General features: G+C 41.6%; 1 protein-coding gene across 2 annotated transcripts in view; it reads right to left on the reverse strand.

The window, feature by feature from the left end:
- ranbp2 (RAN binding protein 2) overlaps positions 1–17540 on the reverse strand; it is a 30628-nt gene that overhangs the window by 4373 nt on the left and 8715 nt on the right. Inside the window, exons 12-28 of one of the 2 annotated variants that reach the window (XM_067603237.1) lie at positions 17131–17254; positions 14881–15042; positions 14394–14531; positions 13697–13828; positions 13292–13522; positions 13064–13147; positions 11956–12097; positions 11739–11833; positions 7146–11640; positions 6571–6648; positions 5293–5454; positions 4325–4417; positions 3938–4113; positions 2741–3044; positions 1709–1795; positions 1453–1607; positions 193–466 (exon numbers count right to left, since the gene is read on the reverse strand). In XM_067603237.1, coding sequence (XP_067459338.1) covers positions 193–466; positions 1453–1607; positions 1709–1795; positions 2741–3044; positions 3938–4113; positions 4325–4417; positions 5293–5454; positions 6571–6648; positions 7146–11640; positions 11739–11833; positions 11956–12097; positions 13064–13147; positions 13292–13522; positions 13697–13828; positions 14394–14531; positions 14881–15042; positions 17131–17254 — 6932 coding nt within the window. The remainder of the gene's footprint in view (positions 1–192; positions 467–1452; positions 1608–1708; positions 1796–2740; positions 3045–3937; positions 4114–4324; positions 4418–5292; positions 5455–6570; positions 6649–7145; positions 11641–11738; positions 11834–11955; positions 12098–13063; positions 13148–13291; positions 13523–13696; positions 13829–14393; positions 14532–14880; positions 15043–17130; positions 17255–17540) is intronic. The other variant, XM_067603238.1, reaches the window with a different exon arrangement.

Below are 17540 nucleotides of genomic sequence, written 5' to 3' on the forward strand. Positions count from 1 at the left end.
TTGAATCACTATTTTAGACAAGAATTGAGGCTCGCATCTCTCTATAACAACTGGTGCTCCGAACATGGTAATCACAGCTGTGTAGTCACAAAAAGATGCTTCTACAACAATAGCAAGCTAATTAACATTAGACTGAAGCTAAGAGCAGTGTAGTGTAGAAACTGACGTCATCTCAACACTGTGACAACATACCTGAGTAGTCGGTGGCAGTCCAGAGCAGTGCGTTAGCTGAGGCGTTCATGGGTTTGAGTTCCATCGCCGGTGAGATCGTGTGGTTGGCACAAACTCTCAGCACCTGCTCTCTTCTCATCAGGATTCGGTAGAAACGTTTGGTTGGGTGGTAGAGGATCTTGAGGTCGCCGATGCCACGCTCCTTCCACTGGCCGAGGTCCCGGTCCCATCGGTACAGCTTGGCGCGCTCCTTAAACAGGATTTCCTCATCCTCCTCTCCAGACTTTGTCTCCACCTGAGAGAATTAAAATACACAAAGATGAGAAGTGATCTTCCGCGTTATTCACTAAACTGATCTGTAGTGGGCCCCGCCCCCCCCACCCAATTGTACTGTGTTGGTCTACTTAAGCCGTGCCGAACCAAGCCAAGCCATGATGACGTGTTTCCAGCCTCACAGCACTGAGGTGCTGCTGCTTCTTCACATAAAGGCTTTCCATTGATGAACCAGTGGAAGGCTTTCATTGTGAAGAAGTTATAAGATATGAAATAAATAAGTAAAGTAAGTATGTATTTACTTATAAGTAAGTAAATAAATAAATAAGAAATAAGTTTTCTTCAGTAGTGCTATTTTTCAATCTACAAAACAAGACATGGAGATTTTTTTCCCCCCACACACATAAGACATAAAATCCAGATAATAGAAATTAAAAAAAAAAAAAGGACAGGAGAGGCCAAGAAGCCACAAAGCCACTGGCTTTACAACAGAGAAAAACAAATAGATATTTGGCGCCATTTGTTAAGTGGATCAGTTTTAAATCTTGCAGGAAGGAATTTATTTTATTTGGCTTGAGGAAGACTTGTAGTTGTTCCAAACATCTCAAATAAAAGCAAAGGAAGCTCTGATTGAGTGTGTGGGTGTTGTATCGTAGTTTAATTGTCTTTTGTATCAGGCATTTATCCCACTGACGTCTGCAGACAGGCAGCTTGACAGGCTTACTGCATTTTTAGCACATTTCCAACAAGTCATCAAGGTAAAAAAAAATCGTGAGAGATTTTTTGGCTCAGCGCGTGGCTATTGGTGTCTTAAAAAGGGACCAAAATGTTGGAGCACAGCTCGACATTCCCCAGTTGCCTGTCAGCTTGAAGCGTGATCACGCTTGTAGAATAACAAAATCAAAACAGCACCTTCTATAAACACTTGTACAGGATAATACTTAAAAAAAAAGCTCAATGCATCACAGACAATTTGATCTGTATGACAACTGTGTGTGACTGAGGTACCTCTGGTAGTGACACTATTGGCTCAAAGTGAATGTCCACGTTATTAGGAGCTTCCTCTTCATCACTCCCCTCCTCATCGCCATTGTTTTTTGGTGCTGAAGACACTGCGGCCCCAAATACTGTGGCTCCTGCGTTTGCCCAGGAGAAGTTGGAGTCTACACAAGGGGAAAAAACAATAAATATGCAATTTTGTCATTTTTGAGAGAAAGTTAGTTGTCAAAAAGAACATAAATACAATTCAAGCACTGAAGCCGACCTTGTGATCCAAAGGCAAATCCGTCTGTCTTATTGGCCAAGTCGGCAAAAGAGAAGCCTCCGAGTGAGTTGAAACCGAAGTTAGAGTCTGTGGTGAGAGAAAGAAAGTTCATCATTAAATATTTGTATATATGCAGGATTCCAGCATACAGCGGGTTGGACACAACATGAACGCTGTACAATGTAATCTGAGGCAATAAACAAAGTGTGAATCTTTATATGACACTTTTTGTAATTGCTTTTTGTTAGCTAGTCCACCCACTGGGTTCACAGAAACACCTAAATCCTTAGAAAATGGAACCAACCCCTTAATCACACTCATCAGTCTATAATCATATTTCTTTAATCACAGACACTGAAGCATCACTGAGGTTCAGATTAAAACAGTGGCGCCAATTTGAAGAAAAACATGCAAGTCTGTTTGTGGCACATTCAAGACTTATAGTGGGAAACTCATACAACAAGCAGCGTTGTAGAAATTGAACCCAGGAGACATTAAGTAGAATATACAAGGATGCTGTAAAACTGGTAAAGTGAATTTCATCTAAAATAGATTATTAAAAGTAGTCCAAGTAAGTTTCCAAAAGACACCTGCCCTGAATTCAACTGTAGGAAAAGGCTGAATTAGTTGCATGGACAATGTGGTTCAGCTGCATACACTTTGCAGTTTTGACATTATGATCAAACTTATCTGTGCTAGAAAATTATAATATTAATTTTCCATGTCTTTCCTGGCCACAGTGTAGCATTTAAACAAACCTACTCTAATAATAAGCAGGTGAACAGATCAAAACCCCACTTTCTTACCTCAACAAGTTAAATCAGTGATTGTACTGTTATGTCACCCACAGAGGTACATTTCTAAGCAAGTATTCTCCTGAAGATGGCGGTAGACTTTTGATCATAAAGCTGGTAAGAGCTTTTGACCAAAAGGACTGCATCTCAGCTTTAATATACCAGCACTGACCCACAAATATCAAGTAGACTGTCAGTGGTCGTACTTCGGTGGTAAAGAACAGGAAGTGGTCTATACCTTGACTTGCTGTCGTAGCAGTAGTAGCTGTGGCAGTCCCAGCGCTTGACTCTGGCTCTGGGCTCTTCTTAGTCGAAAGGTCAATGGGAGAGACGCTGCTAGGAGCTTCACTCTGAGTGTCTGTTGGCTGGTCTGAAGTCTGGTCTGAGGTCTGGTCTGAAGTCTGGTCTGGGGTCTGGTCTGAGGTCTGTTCCTCTGGTGTAGACGTGCCGCCTGCAGCCTCCGCGCTGCTAGGTGATGGGTCTGATGTTGTCTCTTCAGCCGGGCTGCTGGAGACCTTTTGAGCTTCGTTTAACTGGGCATCCTGAAACAATTCATGAATTAAATCATAATCTATAATCTTTAGTTCCAGCTCTAACAACAAGGAATATTTTTTTTCTAAGTGACTTGCTTATATCCATGTAAAGAGGGATTCATCCGCACTCAAAAAACACTCATAAATGTGTTCTTGTTATTGTTACTTCAGCTGGATGTTGGACCGTCACTGTACAGAACGTACAGTGTATGTATGTATGTATTTATGTACAGAGCTTGATGTTAGAAGACTGTGATACTGATGCTTGCTTGATGCTACATTAAACAAATCCTGTAAATGGTTAAACTGCCTAAAGTTAAACCAAATATTTCACCATATTAGCCAAAATAAGTTTTTTTCCCCAGTTTTGTTTTCACCTCAGCAAAGTCCATTATATTCTTATTATGGGAATATATGGCATTACCATTGTTAAAAAACAAGTGGGTTTTTTTTAAATCAAGACTTGGCAGCTGAAATATCATTTATATATTATATTTACAAAGTGTCAACTTGCTAACTAGATAACTGTCTGGTCAGTGTAAAAATAATATCTGTTGCAAATAAGTGATTTGCACGTTACAAATGTTATTAGGATTGCAGGATCGTTAATTATAACAGATTTAAATTATTATAGATACAAATTCAAACCCTAATGGGAACCTGCATGAGTGACTTCTCATTGATGTGTCTCTTTACTAAGCTGCTTACTGGTGTGCCCCCATAGCCGAATGTTTACCACGCTTGCCACATAACTGCAAGGTCCCTGGTTCGATTCCAGCCAGGGACCTTTGTTGCATGTCACACTCATCTCTCTCCCCTTGTTTCCTGTCTGCCTTCTTGCTGCCCACTGTCCAATAAAAGGCAAAAATAATCTTGAAAAAAAAAAAAAAAAAACTGCTTACCAGGTCTTGTTGTGCCTTGCGGACTTCTGTCTCAAAGTCTTCAGATTTGTCGTGATCTGGGTCACTATCTGTGGTGCTCAGGCCACAGAAGAAGGTGGGTGGAAGCTGGAGGCTTTTGGCCTTCTCCTCCTCCTCTGGCGTCGGCTTCTTCTCCCAGACCACCTGGCAGTCTGACTCTAAATGGAGTACACACAAGTTTAAGACTAGAGAGTGACTTTTGATAAAGTCCACATACTTTAGGCCATGTAGTGTATACTGTAAATGTAGAGATAATTCTTCATCTATCACAGCTCAGTCAGTGAAGTTAATCTAAGCAGAATGGTGACTGACAAATGAAAAAAAATTGGGTTGAGGTATTTAACATTATGTGTGACATGACATACTTACCATCACCACCACCAGATGCTGCTGCCTTTCTCTCCGGAGGATCAGGGTAGAGCTTTCCATTTAAGGCTTTCACTGCTGACTCAAAGTCCTCATCTGATTCAAATTCAAAACAAATTCAACACGTCACTTAATTTATATTTCTTTCTTGTACAGTTGAGCTGTGTTGGTGCAACATCTCCAGTGAGACAATACCAGTGAGCATGACTGTAAGTCAGTGTTTGTGTTTGTTTTGTCTACACTTCTGATTGACGTATTCAAATTCAATGACTGCCAGCCTTACAGACATCACATTTTGTCATCACAGTGAGACTAAGGTCGTCGAAAGTATCGATACGATCTCTGTTAATTATCAATTTGACAGTATCAAAAGTACCAAAGATATTGAAAAACAACACCAAAAAAACAAAAACAGATATACAATCAGATTTTCAACCCAAGGCTGCACAGATGAAACAACAGGGAATAAAATCAACTGGTCATCAACCTGTGGCTGTTACAGCATTCTCTCCAGCAAGAAACCCACCACATGACTAGTGGGTCACCTGGCAAATTTAATAAAAAAAAAGAAAAGAAAAAAAAAAATCCTATTTTGTGTTCCAAGGATTTTTTTGTCTTTTTGCCGCAGTATCAAAAGATATCGAGTATCATTTTTTATACTAGAATTGTATCGAAGTTTAAAATTCTGGTGTCGTGACGATTTTAGGTGAGACACGACAGCTACAACCTCCATATCCAAATAGAACTAGAGACCTTTTCTTAGCTTTTTGGATAATGTTCATACATTTTTTTTTAAACACCGATTACCTCTATGACTGCATTTGAATACATTGTTTTATTCATTTATTTACATGATGTCTGTTATCAGTGTCCATGTTATTTCAAATGAAATGTCATTTTCCTTTTTTAATGAACTCTCACTCACAAGTACACCATTAAAAAGATTACTGTTTCTTATACTTTGGTCTCACCATCAGGTTCATCATCGCTGGTGTAGCCTGGTTCATTCTGGTAGCAGAAGAAGGTGAGAGGCAGCAGAAGTTTCCTGGCTAAAGCAGCCTGTTCGACAGTGGGTTCCCTGACATAGACGATCTCCACGTCAGAGTCATCATCCGACCTTGCACTGTCTTCTCCTACAACAGACAAATTAAAGTAGAACAACACAGTCAGGCTAGCAAAAAAAAAACTTTAGAAAAGGCACAGATTAAGCTGTTTTATTCCCTTTATAACCACAGGTGTTAGTTCCACACACACAAAAAAACATGCACAGCAAAAACGAATGGCATGCATTCGATTTACCGATGTGTGAGACAAGTTGTATTAAGAGGACATTTATGTATGCATGTCTTGGTGTTTTTATTTTTATTTGACAGACTACACCACTTACTGTAGGAAACATGGCCCTGTATCATTGAATAGCATACATACCTGAGCTTTAACTCGAATTAGCCTTTGCTGAGGTGCACATCACTGGCAGAAGCCAGACTAGAGAGGGAATTGCGTTTCATGCTGTTGCTACACATCCTGCACTAAAAATGGCACGTGTGACGTTTGCATAGTGCATTCCTCTCGGAGGGAACGCTCTCTGTGGAATCTTCTCAGCTCACCTTTCATAAGACGGAGAACCTTTGCTTTCACTAACCTGCTCCCTGTAGCTATGAAAAACTAGTTTCAATCTGTCTCTATTGATTAGTACACGTTCAACTGCCCATTCATTATTACCAAATTAACTAACAACTAGAAACTAACAACTAGAAACACTGATTTTTAACATGAAACTGTTTTATTCAGTGTTTTTTCTGGTTTAAATCACCAGGTCTGTTTGTTTCAGAGAGGAAGAGACCTCTGTGGATAATTCAGCTCCTTGTAAAAACATCCTAAAAGATGAACATTGACGGAATCCTAACTGGGAGAAACTGACTGCAATAATGTCAGTAGTGGTTGTTTAACAAAGAAGACAACAATTCCCATGATCCCACACTACTTCACAACATCAAACTCCATCTTTTGTTATGGTTTTGATTGAGAGACCCCTAGCATCAGAAAATGACATTGTGCGTTTAAGTATGATTACAATTACTAAAATTTTTTGTACAGTTAAACTGCACCTCCACACACACACAGGACATGCAACACATTAGCTTCACTGTTTTTTCCACTCCGTGCATCCAGGTTATTTCTTTCTAATAGTACGGGCCAGCCAGGTGACAGCTGAGAAGTGTTAACACACACTGCAGTGATTAGAGTACCTGGGGGTTCAAATTGGGTGGTTGATGTGCTGGTCCAAAAGGCCATTGGGTTATCTTTGAAAAGCCTAAAATCCAGCCCTAAAGGATGATGGGTTGTTGGGCGAAGAGAAACTAATTGTGAGGCTGGTATCATAATCAGAAAACAAGGCCAAAATTGTTAAAATGAAAATATGAATCAATTATGTGAAAATGTTTTGCAATGAATGTTACCAGACAAGCTCTGAGGGTATGCAACATATGTGCAGCATGTTCACTAAAACCTACTGTAGATAAGTTATTGTATAACTGTAAATAAAGGTACATAATATCTTAGGTATACTTAAATAATGTATGTGAGGTGGCTGCATGGGGAGGAGATGGGAAGTGATTTTAAACACTACTGTCCAACAACTTTCCTAGAAAAACTTGAGAATGGTCTTGGTTGGGTCAACTAAGAAGATGATGGAGCAATGAGATGCAGATGGAACAAGACAATGGAGTAAAAATCAAATGAACAAAAACAGTCATAATACCCATTCAAAAACAGAAAATCAAACAAATATTCCATAAATAGTAAGATTTTTTTTTTTTTTTACCTTTCTCTGGGATTTTGAATGCAGGTGCTGCAGATGAAGTCCTGGCAAGACGTCCAGAATCTTTGGCCTTCAAACCGGATTCACAGTCATCAGTGTCAGAGTGAGATTTTGGACTGCCAAAAATCTTCTGAAGGCTATCAGAGCCAAACACAAATTTAGGGGGCGACACCACTGACTTGGAGGTGTTGCCTGGACTCTGAGACCCAGCTGCACATGGCTTACTGTCGGGAGAAAGGTCTGTACGTTCCTTTGTAGTCTCTTCCAGAACAGCAATGGCTGCCTTCCCACACACTGCTGTAGCACTATTTCCTGATTGTGCAGGTCCACTGTCTTGAGGTGTGGCAACCCCGGTTGTAACTGGGGTCACAAGTTCCCCTCTTTCTTGTGCACCCTTGGCTTCTTCAAAGACCTGTTTAAATGTGTTTGCAGTGTCCAGCAGTTTGAATCTAACAGCCAACTGCTCAATATTACCTTCGCCGGCTTCAGCAAAGTCCAAGGCACTCCAGACCCAGGCCTTCTCAGCGCCCTTCATAGGTTCAAGCTTCATGGTCGTTGTGATCCAGTGGTTAGCACAGATCTTGAGTACCTGATCTCTCCTCATTATCAACCTCACTCGTTTGGTGTCGAAATTCTGCAAGATCTTGAGGTCTCCAATACCCCTCTCCTTCCACTGACTCTGCTCCTTGTCGTAGCGATACAGTTTGGCCCTGTGACTGAAGACTATCTGTTCATTTTCCTCCCCTGTGGAAGTTTCAACCAGATCAGGCAAGGGGACCACAGGTTCAAAGTACTGGCCATCTCTCTCCTCATCCTGGGTTACATCCTGCTCGTCATCAGTGCCCACTGAGGCTCTGCTCTGGTTGAGCTTAGCAGGAGATTTGGAGGGGCTAATGCCAGGCTGGAAGCTGAAACTGAATCCACCAGTGGATTCCCCAAAGCGGAAAAGGTTCTTTCTCAGGGGGCTGCTGGCGAGGGGAGAGGCATAGACTGATGAGTCAGCAGTATCATCTAAAGCCCCTTCTCTAAGGTCATAGTGGTCCCATTCTAGGGTGGGGCCAGTGGTTTCACCATGAGGCTTCATTACAAGGCTTGAAACATTGCTGGTTGTTGTAATGTCTCCCTGGCTGTCATCATCTTTGATCTTTGTTTTCTCATCTGTCAGGAAGAATTTTAGGTCTTTCAAACCAGACTTCATTTCCTCCGCTTTTTGAATGAGATGGGCTGTTCTACCTGTGTCAACAAGCTTGTGCGGTGTTTGTAGGGGGATGTCTAAGAGAAGTCTTTGACACTCTTCAAACTTTTCCTTAAATTCCTCAGCAAGCTCTGGGGTTTTAAATTTGGCAGCCAACTGCTCTGGTTTAGCATCCCCATCAGAGAAATCATTGGCCATCCAAATCCATGCCTTGTCTGAGCCCGCCAGCGGCTTAAGATTCATAGTGGTGGTAATCCAGTGGTTGGCACAAACCTTCAGAACTTGCTCTCTTCTCATCAGCACCCTTAGCCTGCCATTAGTGGTGTTTTTTAGGAATTTAAGGATTCCTACACCACGCTCTTTCCACTGACTGGTGTTAGAATCAAATCTGAACAGTTTGACACGCTGAGAATAAAGAACCTGCTCATCCTCCTCCCCTGTCACCAGGTCCACCTTGTCAGGCATCTGGACCACTGGCTCAAACTGGATATCATCATTTTCCTCGGTTTTATACATGCCGTCTTCCTCCACCTCATTTGGGGCATCTGTCTTGGTGGGCGTTGCCTGGAAGGATGAGAACACCTGCTCACCAGCCCCAGAGAAACCTTTGAATTCGGGGTCGGTCTGGCCAAACTGGAAGTCTCCTCCAGAGGATTGTGCCAGGTCTGCAAAACTGAATGAATCAGTTTTCCCAGAAATTAATGGATTTTGATCTTGCTCTGTTTGGCCTACTAAAGGTGTGGATGCATCTACTTTCTCCTTGTGTTTGTCAGCTATGCTTTTAAGAAAACTAGAAGCTGACCCTGATGGGGTTGTCTCATTATCAGTTGAGGGAGTTTCTTTTGCAGTGTCCTGAATGCCAAACTTGAAGCCATCAGATGGAATGGGCATTGAGAAAGAGAAGCCTGAAGAACTTGTGGTACTAGATCCAGACTGAGGAGCCTCAAACTTGAAAGAAGCAGCTGAACTGTTATCTTTGTTTTGCCCAAACTGGAAAGTGCTGCCTGCCGCAAAAGGCATTGTAAATCCAGTTCCAGCAGGCTGGCTTGATGAACTCTTCGTTCCAAAGGTAAAGCTAAAGGAGGAAGCTGAAGGAGCAGCGCTGGTTATGCTTTTGGCATTGGGATTTGGCGTCTGACAGGCCACACACTTATTGGCAGAAGCGTCATTTCTCACCAGACACATATCACAGTCCCATTCTCCATCCTTCTTGGCAAACATGGCTTCTAAAGAGGGGGTTTCACGAGGGGTGTGGCAAGAAAAACATTCAGCAGCTGATGCATCATTTCTGACCAGGCAGGAACTGCAGTCCCACTTTTCATCCTTCTTTGCAATATCAGGCACAATTCCTGACAAAACTGACACTGTTGACAGAGTGGACACAACTGGAGCACCCTCTTTTGATTTAGCAGTAGGGTTGGGAGTGCCACAGGCGACACATTTGCCAGATGAAGCTTCATTTCTTACTTCACATACATCACAGTCCCACTGCCCTGGCTTCTTGCTAAACTGGGCACCAAACCCAGAGTCAACAACATCTGAGGGCTTAACTACAGGTGCAGTTGCAGCTGGTGCCACTTGTGCTGTGGCAGTTGTTTTAGGTGAAACTTTCAGAGCTTTACAAGAAACACAACTGTCTGCAGAGGCCTCATTTGTTACAGAGCATGTGCCACAGTCCCACTGCCCTGGCTTCTTGCCAAACTGAGCCCCAAAGCCAGCACTAAAGGCACTGGTTACTGTGTCAGCAGGTTTTGAGGTGCTTGTGCCAAACGTAAATGAAGGGGGTATGGAAGCTCCAAAAGCACCAAATCCAGTAAATGGAGAGCCAGAACTACTAGGTTTTGATGCATCAGTCCCAAATTTGAAAGTAAAGGGACTGCCTTTGGTTTCACTTGCAGCCTGAATGTCTGGTTTTGATGAAGAATTAGGATTGGCACTTTGACAAGCAACACACTGCATATCCTTGGATTTATTTCTTACACAGCACACAGTACAGTCCCATTCCCCTTCTTTCAGTGCAAACTGTGCGGCCAATGAATCAGAGGTTTTTAAGCTTTCCTCTTTCTTCTCCTGTTGATCATGCTTCTCTGACGATCTCAACACAATTTTCTGAGCTTCCTCAAACTTGGCTTTGAAAAGTGATGCCTCATCTACGGTTTTGAAGCGGATGGCTAGTTGCTCAGGCTTAGGCTCTTCGTCTGCATAATCAATGGCATTCCAGACCCAGGATTTGTCAGAGCCAGCATTCGGTTTCAGTAGCATATCAGCATTGATGTAATGATTGGCACAGATCTTAAGGACCTGTTCTCTTCTCATCAAGAGGCGAACCTTCCCTTTAGTGCTGTGTTTTAGGATTTTAACGTTGCCAATGCCCCGCTCCTTCCATTCTTTTGTCTCTGTGTCAAATCGATAAAGCTTTGCTCTATTGCAAAACATCTCCTCCTCTTCTTCCTCACCCGTTTTCACATCTACTTTGTCCGGAAGGGGTACAATGGGTTCAAAGTGAGGACCATCTTCATCCTCCTCAACATGCGTGCTGTCATTGTCGCTATCTACCGCCCTTTCCTCTTCTGCAGTAGCCTTGGCTATCCCAAACACTGGCTTGGTAACATCCCCAAATTTAAATGGCTGCTCCACATTTCCAAACAGACTTCCGGTATTTGTGCTCTGTGCTGCATCAGCAAAGGAGAACCCATTAGAATTTTTATTGCCAAAGGTGAAGATGCCCGTTTGGCTGGGGGGCTGCTCTTGAGCTATGGGCTTCTCTGGAACAGTATCTGTTTTAGTGGGAATGTCTGACGTAAGAAGACCAAGCAAACTTTCACTATGCTTGGCCTGAGAAGCCGAGAAAGTGAAATCTCCATCATTGGATTTAAAGTTGGAGTTAAATTTAAATGCAGCTGAAGGTGTTGACTGGGCAACTGTGCTTGCTCCAAAACTAGGCACTTTGGGAACTTCAGCAGGTGCCTGCTGGCTGAATGAGAGCTTCCCAAATTCCATAGGCTTCCCCGCGATGCTCTTTGGTGGCTGAACAGGGGCTACAGAGGGTTTGGTGAAGTAGCCAGGTTCAGGTAAGGGAGGGTTGGTGGTTTGTTGGGATACACTCTGGCCATAATATTCTTCACTATATGGGGAAAGAAGGCTAGTGGCTGGTGATTCAAATCGAAGAGGGGCTCCAAAGACCTGTTCTTGAGGAGGGTAAATGCAGGCCGGGGCTGTCTGCAATGGAGGTGTATGTGTGGGCTGCTGGTAGGCATACATATGCTGCTGAGGTGGCATACGGTTCATACCATACATTGGGCCCTGTGTAAAGCAAAATAAGAAAACAAAATCAAATGTCATTCAACATACTCTGAAAAAGTTTATTACTGTAAATTAGAGTTAAACAGTAATGTAATTACCTTGGTGGGGGTTACATTTGCTGCTGTGCGCAGGAGATACTGTGAGTTATATGCTGGAGATTGATTGTAGTACACAGAGGGGCCTGTGGTGGCAACTTAAAAATACAGACAAAGATTTTGTTAATTAAAACAATTTATTCTGTTCATCAAAGCATTTATAAAAAACAATATGGCACTATACATTAAGACATGCTTTTGTTCTATGTAGTATGCAGACCTGTTAGAGGGGCCCCATGGTAGGACTGGACTGGCGTGAAAGTGTCCTGTAAGCCCTCAGCTCCGTAACTCTCCCCATACATCTTGTGATGAGGAGAGCCTGCATTCCCTGAAGAGTTGTGTCTCAGATCATGAACCTCATTCTGCAAAACAAGGAGCTTAATGAGAATTGAACAGAGCATTTAACCCACAGAAAAAGTAACACACAAGAGTGATTAAGCCATTTCATGTAGAAAATCAACATTATTTACTGTGCCGTGTTCAAAACCATAAAAAAATGTCAAATAGTGGCCAGGGCCTTTATTTGCTTTAACAGCAGAGGCCTCTATTTGAAACAGGCTATTATTAGAGATGGGCCTTTTCTAAATTTCTAAATGCTGTGCTCCTGTTTTACTTCATGTTGCTGAAAACTAAACATAAATATTGTTCTCATTCCATTTACATTTTTTCATTTGGCAGGTAAAATCCAAGCCACAGTCAAGGAGAAGCCTTTGAGAATAAGACATATCCACCTGACTTAAGTGAGGCAAAGTTGCAGATACATGAAATAACACATTAGCGCATAGTAAATTTGGAAGAGGTAGGTCTTTAAGCGATTTGTGAAGACATATGGATTCTGCTGATCCAGTTGAGTTTGGTAACTCATTCCACCACCAAGGGACCACATAGGAGAAGAGTTTGGATTGAGATTTCCTGTTTCACAGTGATGGCAGGACTTGTCATTGTTTACTTGCAGATCATAGTGAACAAGAAGGCGCATAAAGCTGAATGAGGGAGTTCAGGTAGGTGGGGGGGGTGTGTGCACATTTACCATTAGTGAAGAGAATGTGCTAAGAGGTGGTAGTGTGGAAGTGACTGAGAAGGGAGCGGGCACAAGGCTGCGGAGATCGTATCGAATGAAAACCACTGACATATGAACTTTAGGACAATCAGAGAGGGACACAATAAACTGAATGAAGAAATGGTCAAGACACATGCAAGGGGGAAACGGAGAGGTTGTCTGACGGTAAATAACAATAAAAAAGATTTTCACCGGATTCCTTAAATAATTCCTTCTGGGTGGAATTTGTGTGAAATTAAATAAAACGTGCTTAGTCCCTAACTCTGACCTTGAGAGCTTCAACTTGCTGACACAGCATCTGGAGGAGACTTTTCTGGTCCTCCACCCAATGAGGTGGGGTCTTCGGGGAAATCTATACAACAGGGAAAATAAATTATGTCAGTAACGTACAACTTTTATCAAGATGTCTGAGATATATACAATCACTTTTAGTAACCATATAGAAATCTAAAATTGTCTTCTAAATGATTTTTCAAAACCAATAACCTGAACCTACCAGGTGTCTTTTGGAAGGAGAGACAATGCTTTTGTTAGGGGAGAGAGTGGAAAATTTGATGTGGGATATGGTGGCACTGGTTTCTGTGGGATGAGCAGGGCTGGAGTGGGCTGGTCCTCTTCGACCCATGTCTTCTTTCTCTTCCTCTTCATCCATGTCCTCCCCATCGTCCCCCAGCTGTTGGTTCACATCATTCAGGAGGTCCAAAACTTCCTCCATGGACACAGGCAACTGGGACACAAAATGTAGACAATGGTTTTATTTCTGTAGTATTTATTTCTGAGTTGTTACATTTAATAGTAGGAGTATAAAGATAACAGGATAAACCATGTAAAGGATATTTCATCAAACATGCTTCTGTTTTGAAAGTTAAACTTGCTCAGAGCTACAAAATATTGGACTTACCTTCTCAATGTCATCTGCATTGGCATTGTAGATCTTGGACAGGTAGGTCCTGAACTTCCTCAGGAAAGTGATGCACCTGTCTTGGGTCTCCTCAACCCCATTGCTGGCCTCCTCTGACAGCCGCTGGTAGATCTGCCAAGGAAACACAACATATTATAGAAAACAAATGCAAAGACAAGCACGGGCTTCAGAAAGACTAACATCAGCATCCACCCTTGGGATGCATGATACAGGTGAACTTTGAGGTATCTGCGTAAGTTTGACATTGTTTGATTAGCATCCTCCTCAGCAATAATGTCTTTTTCTTTAAGGAGTTCATACAGATAGTAGCCCTGAGGACGTCTGCACCAATAAATACCTTTAAACTATTGGCAAATCACAATCTATTAAACTGGATTGGTATGCCAAACCAAAACCTGAGTCACAATATTCAAAATGTAAACAATCTTCAGCTACAATCAAGAAATACTTTGGTGCATCAACTATGTGTGGTATCAGGATTGGTGCTGATAGAGCTCTCAAGATCTATAACAAAAGCTTGTCTATTGGCCATAATCTTCTAAAATGTTTGTTATCTACTCTAATTGAAATATATATATATATATATATATATATATATATATATATATATATATATTATAAATAGACAGCCATTGTTAAAGTCAGATGGTCAGTTATATTGAAGGAAATTACTTACCTGAGCCAGATGCCAAACGGACGACATGTTATTGATAGTTTCCAAGGTGGCGATGGCCTCCTCCGTCTTGCCTTCAATGTCAAGGAAAACTGCATACGTGATTTTGGCTTCCTCTTCATATCCCTTCACAGATGAGATCTAAAAAAGGACACGGACATGTACCCACAGAAATACACAATTTGTAAGTGATGGTACAACTTAGATCTCTCAAAATATTACAACAGGTTAATATGTATTTGCTGTAGTGGCTCCAGTGGGAATCAAACCCTTTACCCTAAGCTCTACAATGCACTATCATCTCACCTACAGAACTACTTACTGGTTTAAAAACATCATACTCAAAAATCATTTACAACCTAATCAAAGCAATACACTACAAGATACAGTGATAGGGGTGATAACTGTAAAAACAAGGATAAACCTAATTAATGACTGCTAACATCCTGAATTTCATATAAGAAAAAGAAATCATGACAACAATACTAACCTGAATATCTTTGGAGGAAAAGTGTAAGAAGAGTGGGTCAAGGGGTTCGGGTATACTGCGTCTGTTTTTTATTTTGTCCAACAGTGGAAGGACAACTTTCCAGTAGTGAACACTGCGGTTGATGTACTCCTTCTGGTCATAGTACGAGTTCACTCCATCACCCTGGGTTGTTAGACATGCAAAAACACAGCTGAATATAAAGGAAAGAAGGTGAGCCTGTCACATGAGCTAAATGCAGAGCTGACATACAGTAAACTTTTGACAGAAGTCAAGCCTTCAGTTGTTACACGTGCTACCATTCAAACAAACTGACACAGTCAGAGAAGCAGCACATGTGGTTGTTTGGAAAACCACATGTGCATCACATTTAACAGTTGTAAAGTGAGTGACAGACAGGAGCAGGTGTAAAGGCAAACAAGTGCGATTTATCGGGCAGTGCTGCGTGTGTGTGTGTGTGTGTGTGTGTGTGTGTGTGGACGACTGCCACCCACATAACTGACCCCTCTCTAGCTGACAATCTTATCATTTTGAGTCAATTTGCGTATGGCGTACTTTTAAATATCAACTTTAAGAGCACAAAGAAGGAGAATGAGGAGGAGGACGAGGGGAAGCCCATGGCTAAGGGGTTAAAACAGAGCATAGAGATGCAAACAGGTAAGGGGTAAAAAAGGTAAGAACATTGCGTGGATAGAGAAAACCTACCACAAGTAGGGGGGCATACTCCCCTCGGAGAAAATTTTGAGCGATACTCGCTTTACAAACAAATTTTTAGTTACTTTTGATCTTAAGCTCAATGCTTTTCCAGCCCATAGCGTCAAGCCACTTTGGTTTGTGTTAAAAAAAAGCATTTAAACTGTAAGAACACAAAAATTCAAATGGCTGCCCCCCCCACCCGTTCATCCATCCGTCTCTCTAACAAGACATATCGGGATGAAGAAAAATATTGGCAATAAATTAGTGTTGGCTTTTACAATATAAAATGCATCTAATCTAAAAAGGTCATTACCATTATTTCACCGGATACAGTAAATGCATCTGCTAACTTAATGGAAAGGAGGAACTGTATGAATAACATTATCCTTTTTAGAAATCACAGATGTGGCTTTTTTCCCTCCAGAAAGTCTTCTTTTTGATGGTTTTTCGTCTTCTTCATTTTAAAGTATGAATTAAAAAATTTGCTTAATATTATCATTAGGGCTGCAACTACTGATTTATCTACATTTTTTTCCATGATTAATCGATCATTTGTACATAAAATGTTGGTAAATACTGAAGAAAAAAAAAACCCTGTTATAATTTCTCACAGTCAAAGAGCTTCAAAGGTCTTCGTTTGTCTGACCAACTGTCAAAAACCCCAAAATATTCACATTAAAGTTTCACATTAGAATCTTGACTGATATATCCTACGATTTCCTAAATGTTACTTAATGTGATGTTGTCGGAACGAAAAAGGCAGAAGTCAACTGTGGGGGCAGTGCAGCACCCAGACAGTCTACAGCGTGCACACGCTACTAGAGTTCATCTTCAAAAAAGGCAGTGGAGCGTTGCAAGCATTTTTTGATTTAATGACTAAATAATTACCTTTGCGAGACGAACGTAAAAGTATATTGTGAACTTTCTACACCGTCACTCAGAGACTGATGTTAGCGGAGCAGAGCAGCAAACGGCAGTAACAATCAAGACCAGCTGACCATCACACAAACAATTTGAACCAACTCTGAGGTGAAGAGAATAACTTGGTGCTCGGTCTGTTTCACCCCAATTAACCAAGTCAGCATCTAACACAATCAATGCGATAACACCCCCCTCCCCCTCTACAATTCTCTTTGGGTGTACACGAATCTCATAGGTGACCCACCTGGTCTAAACAGCGAATTTTGCCAAAAGGTGAGGAGTTTGCATCTCTGACAGCAACTTCCTCTGTTAAAGTCCAGCTGGTAACCTTTGTTATGTGTGTCCTCCCTCTCCCTCATTTCCCATCATAATTCTACAATCTCTATCTAATAAAGGCATAAAATGCCAAAAAATAAATAATTAACAGCACAAATGACTCTAGAGCTATAAAGTAACTTATTTATTAAGAATATCTGGATCAGAAATTTCCTGCAACTTCATCTGCATGTCAAGTAACCCCACATATGAGGTCCTGACCCTAAGGTTGGCAAACACTTGTTTTTCTAGCTGGCTACTCGCTGAGCTTGCAGAGAACAGTGTGTGTGTGTGTTTGTGTGTGTGTGTGCGCGTGTGTACCGTTTGGCTGAGACATTGAGCCCAGTGGATAGCCAATGCTGGTTGGAGTCCATGTTTCTCTCCAGCCCTCAGAGTGTTCAGTCCATGTTGCACAATCATTCGCAATTTTGCTGACATGCCAGGACTACAAGGAGACACACAACAAACACACTGAATATTAGATACACATACAACAGTCACGCTTGTTTTGGTCTTTTCATGTCACTAAACTGAGGACAAACAATGAAGCGGGCAGAATGGCAAGCACCCAGCTGTGGAAATTTTATGTTTGTGCCCAAACCTGCTCAACTGAACTGTCCTTACATGACTACACAGGATTTTCAATGTGAGTTTAATACTGTTGTCAACAAGTTTAAAAAGTGAGAAAATGTTCATTCTTGCTTTCTATTTTCATGCGATGAGATTTAAAA

The sequence above is a fragment of the Thunnus thynnus genome, chromosome 11 (assembly GCF_963924715.1).
Source record: "Thunnus thynnus chromosome 11, fThuThy2.1, whole genome shotgun sequence".
Taxonomy (NCBI): Eukaryota; Metazoa; Chordata; class Actinopteri; order Scombriformes; family Scombridae; genus Thunnus; species Thunnus thynnus.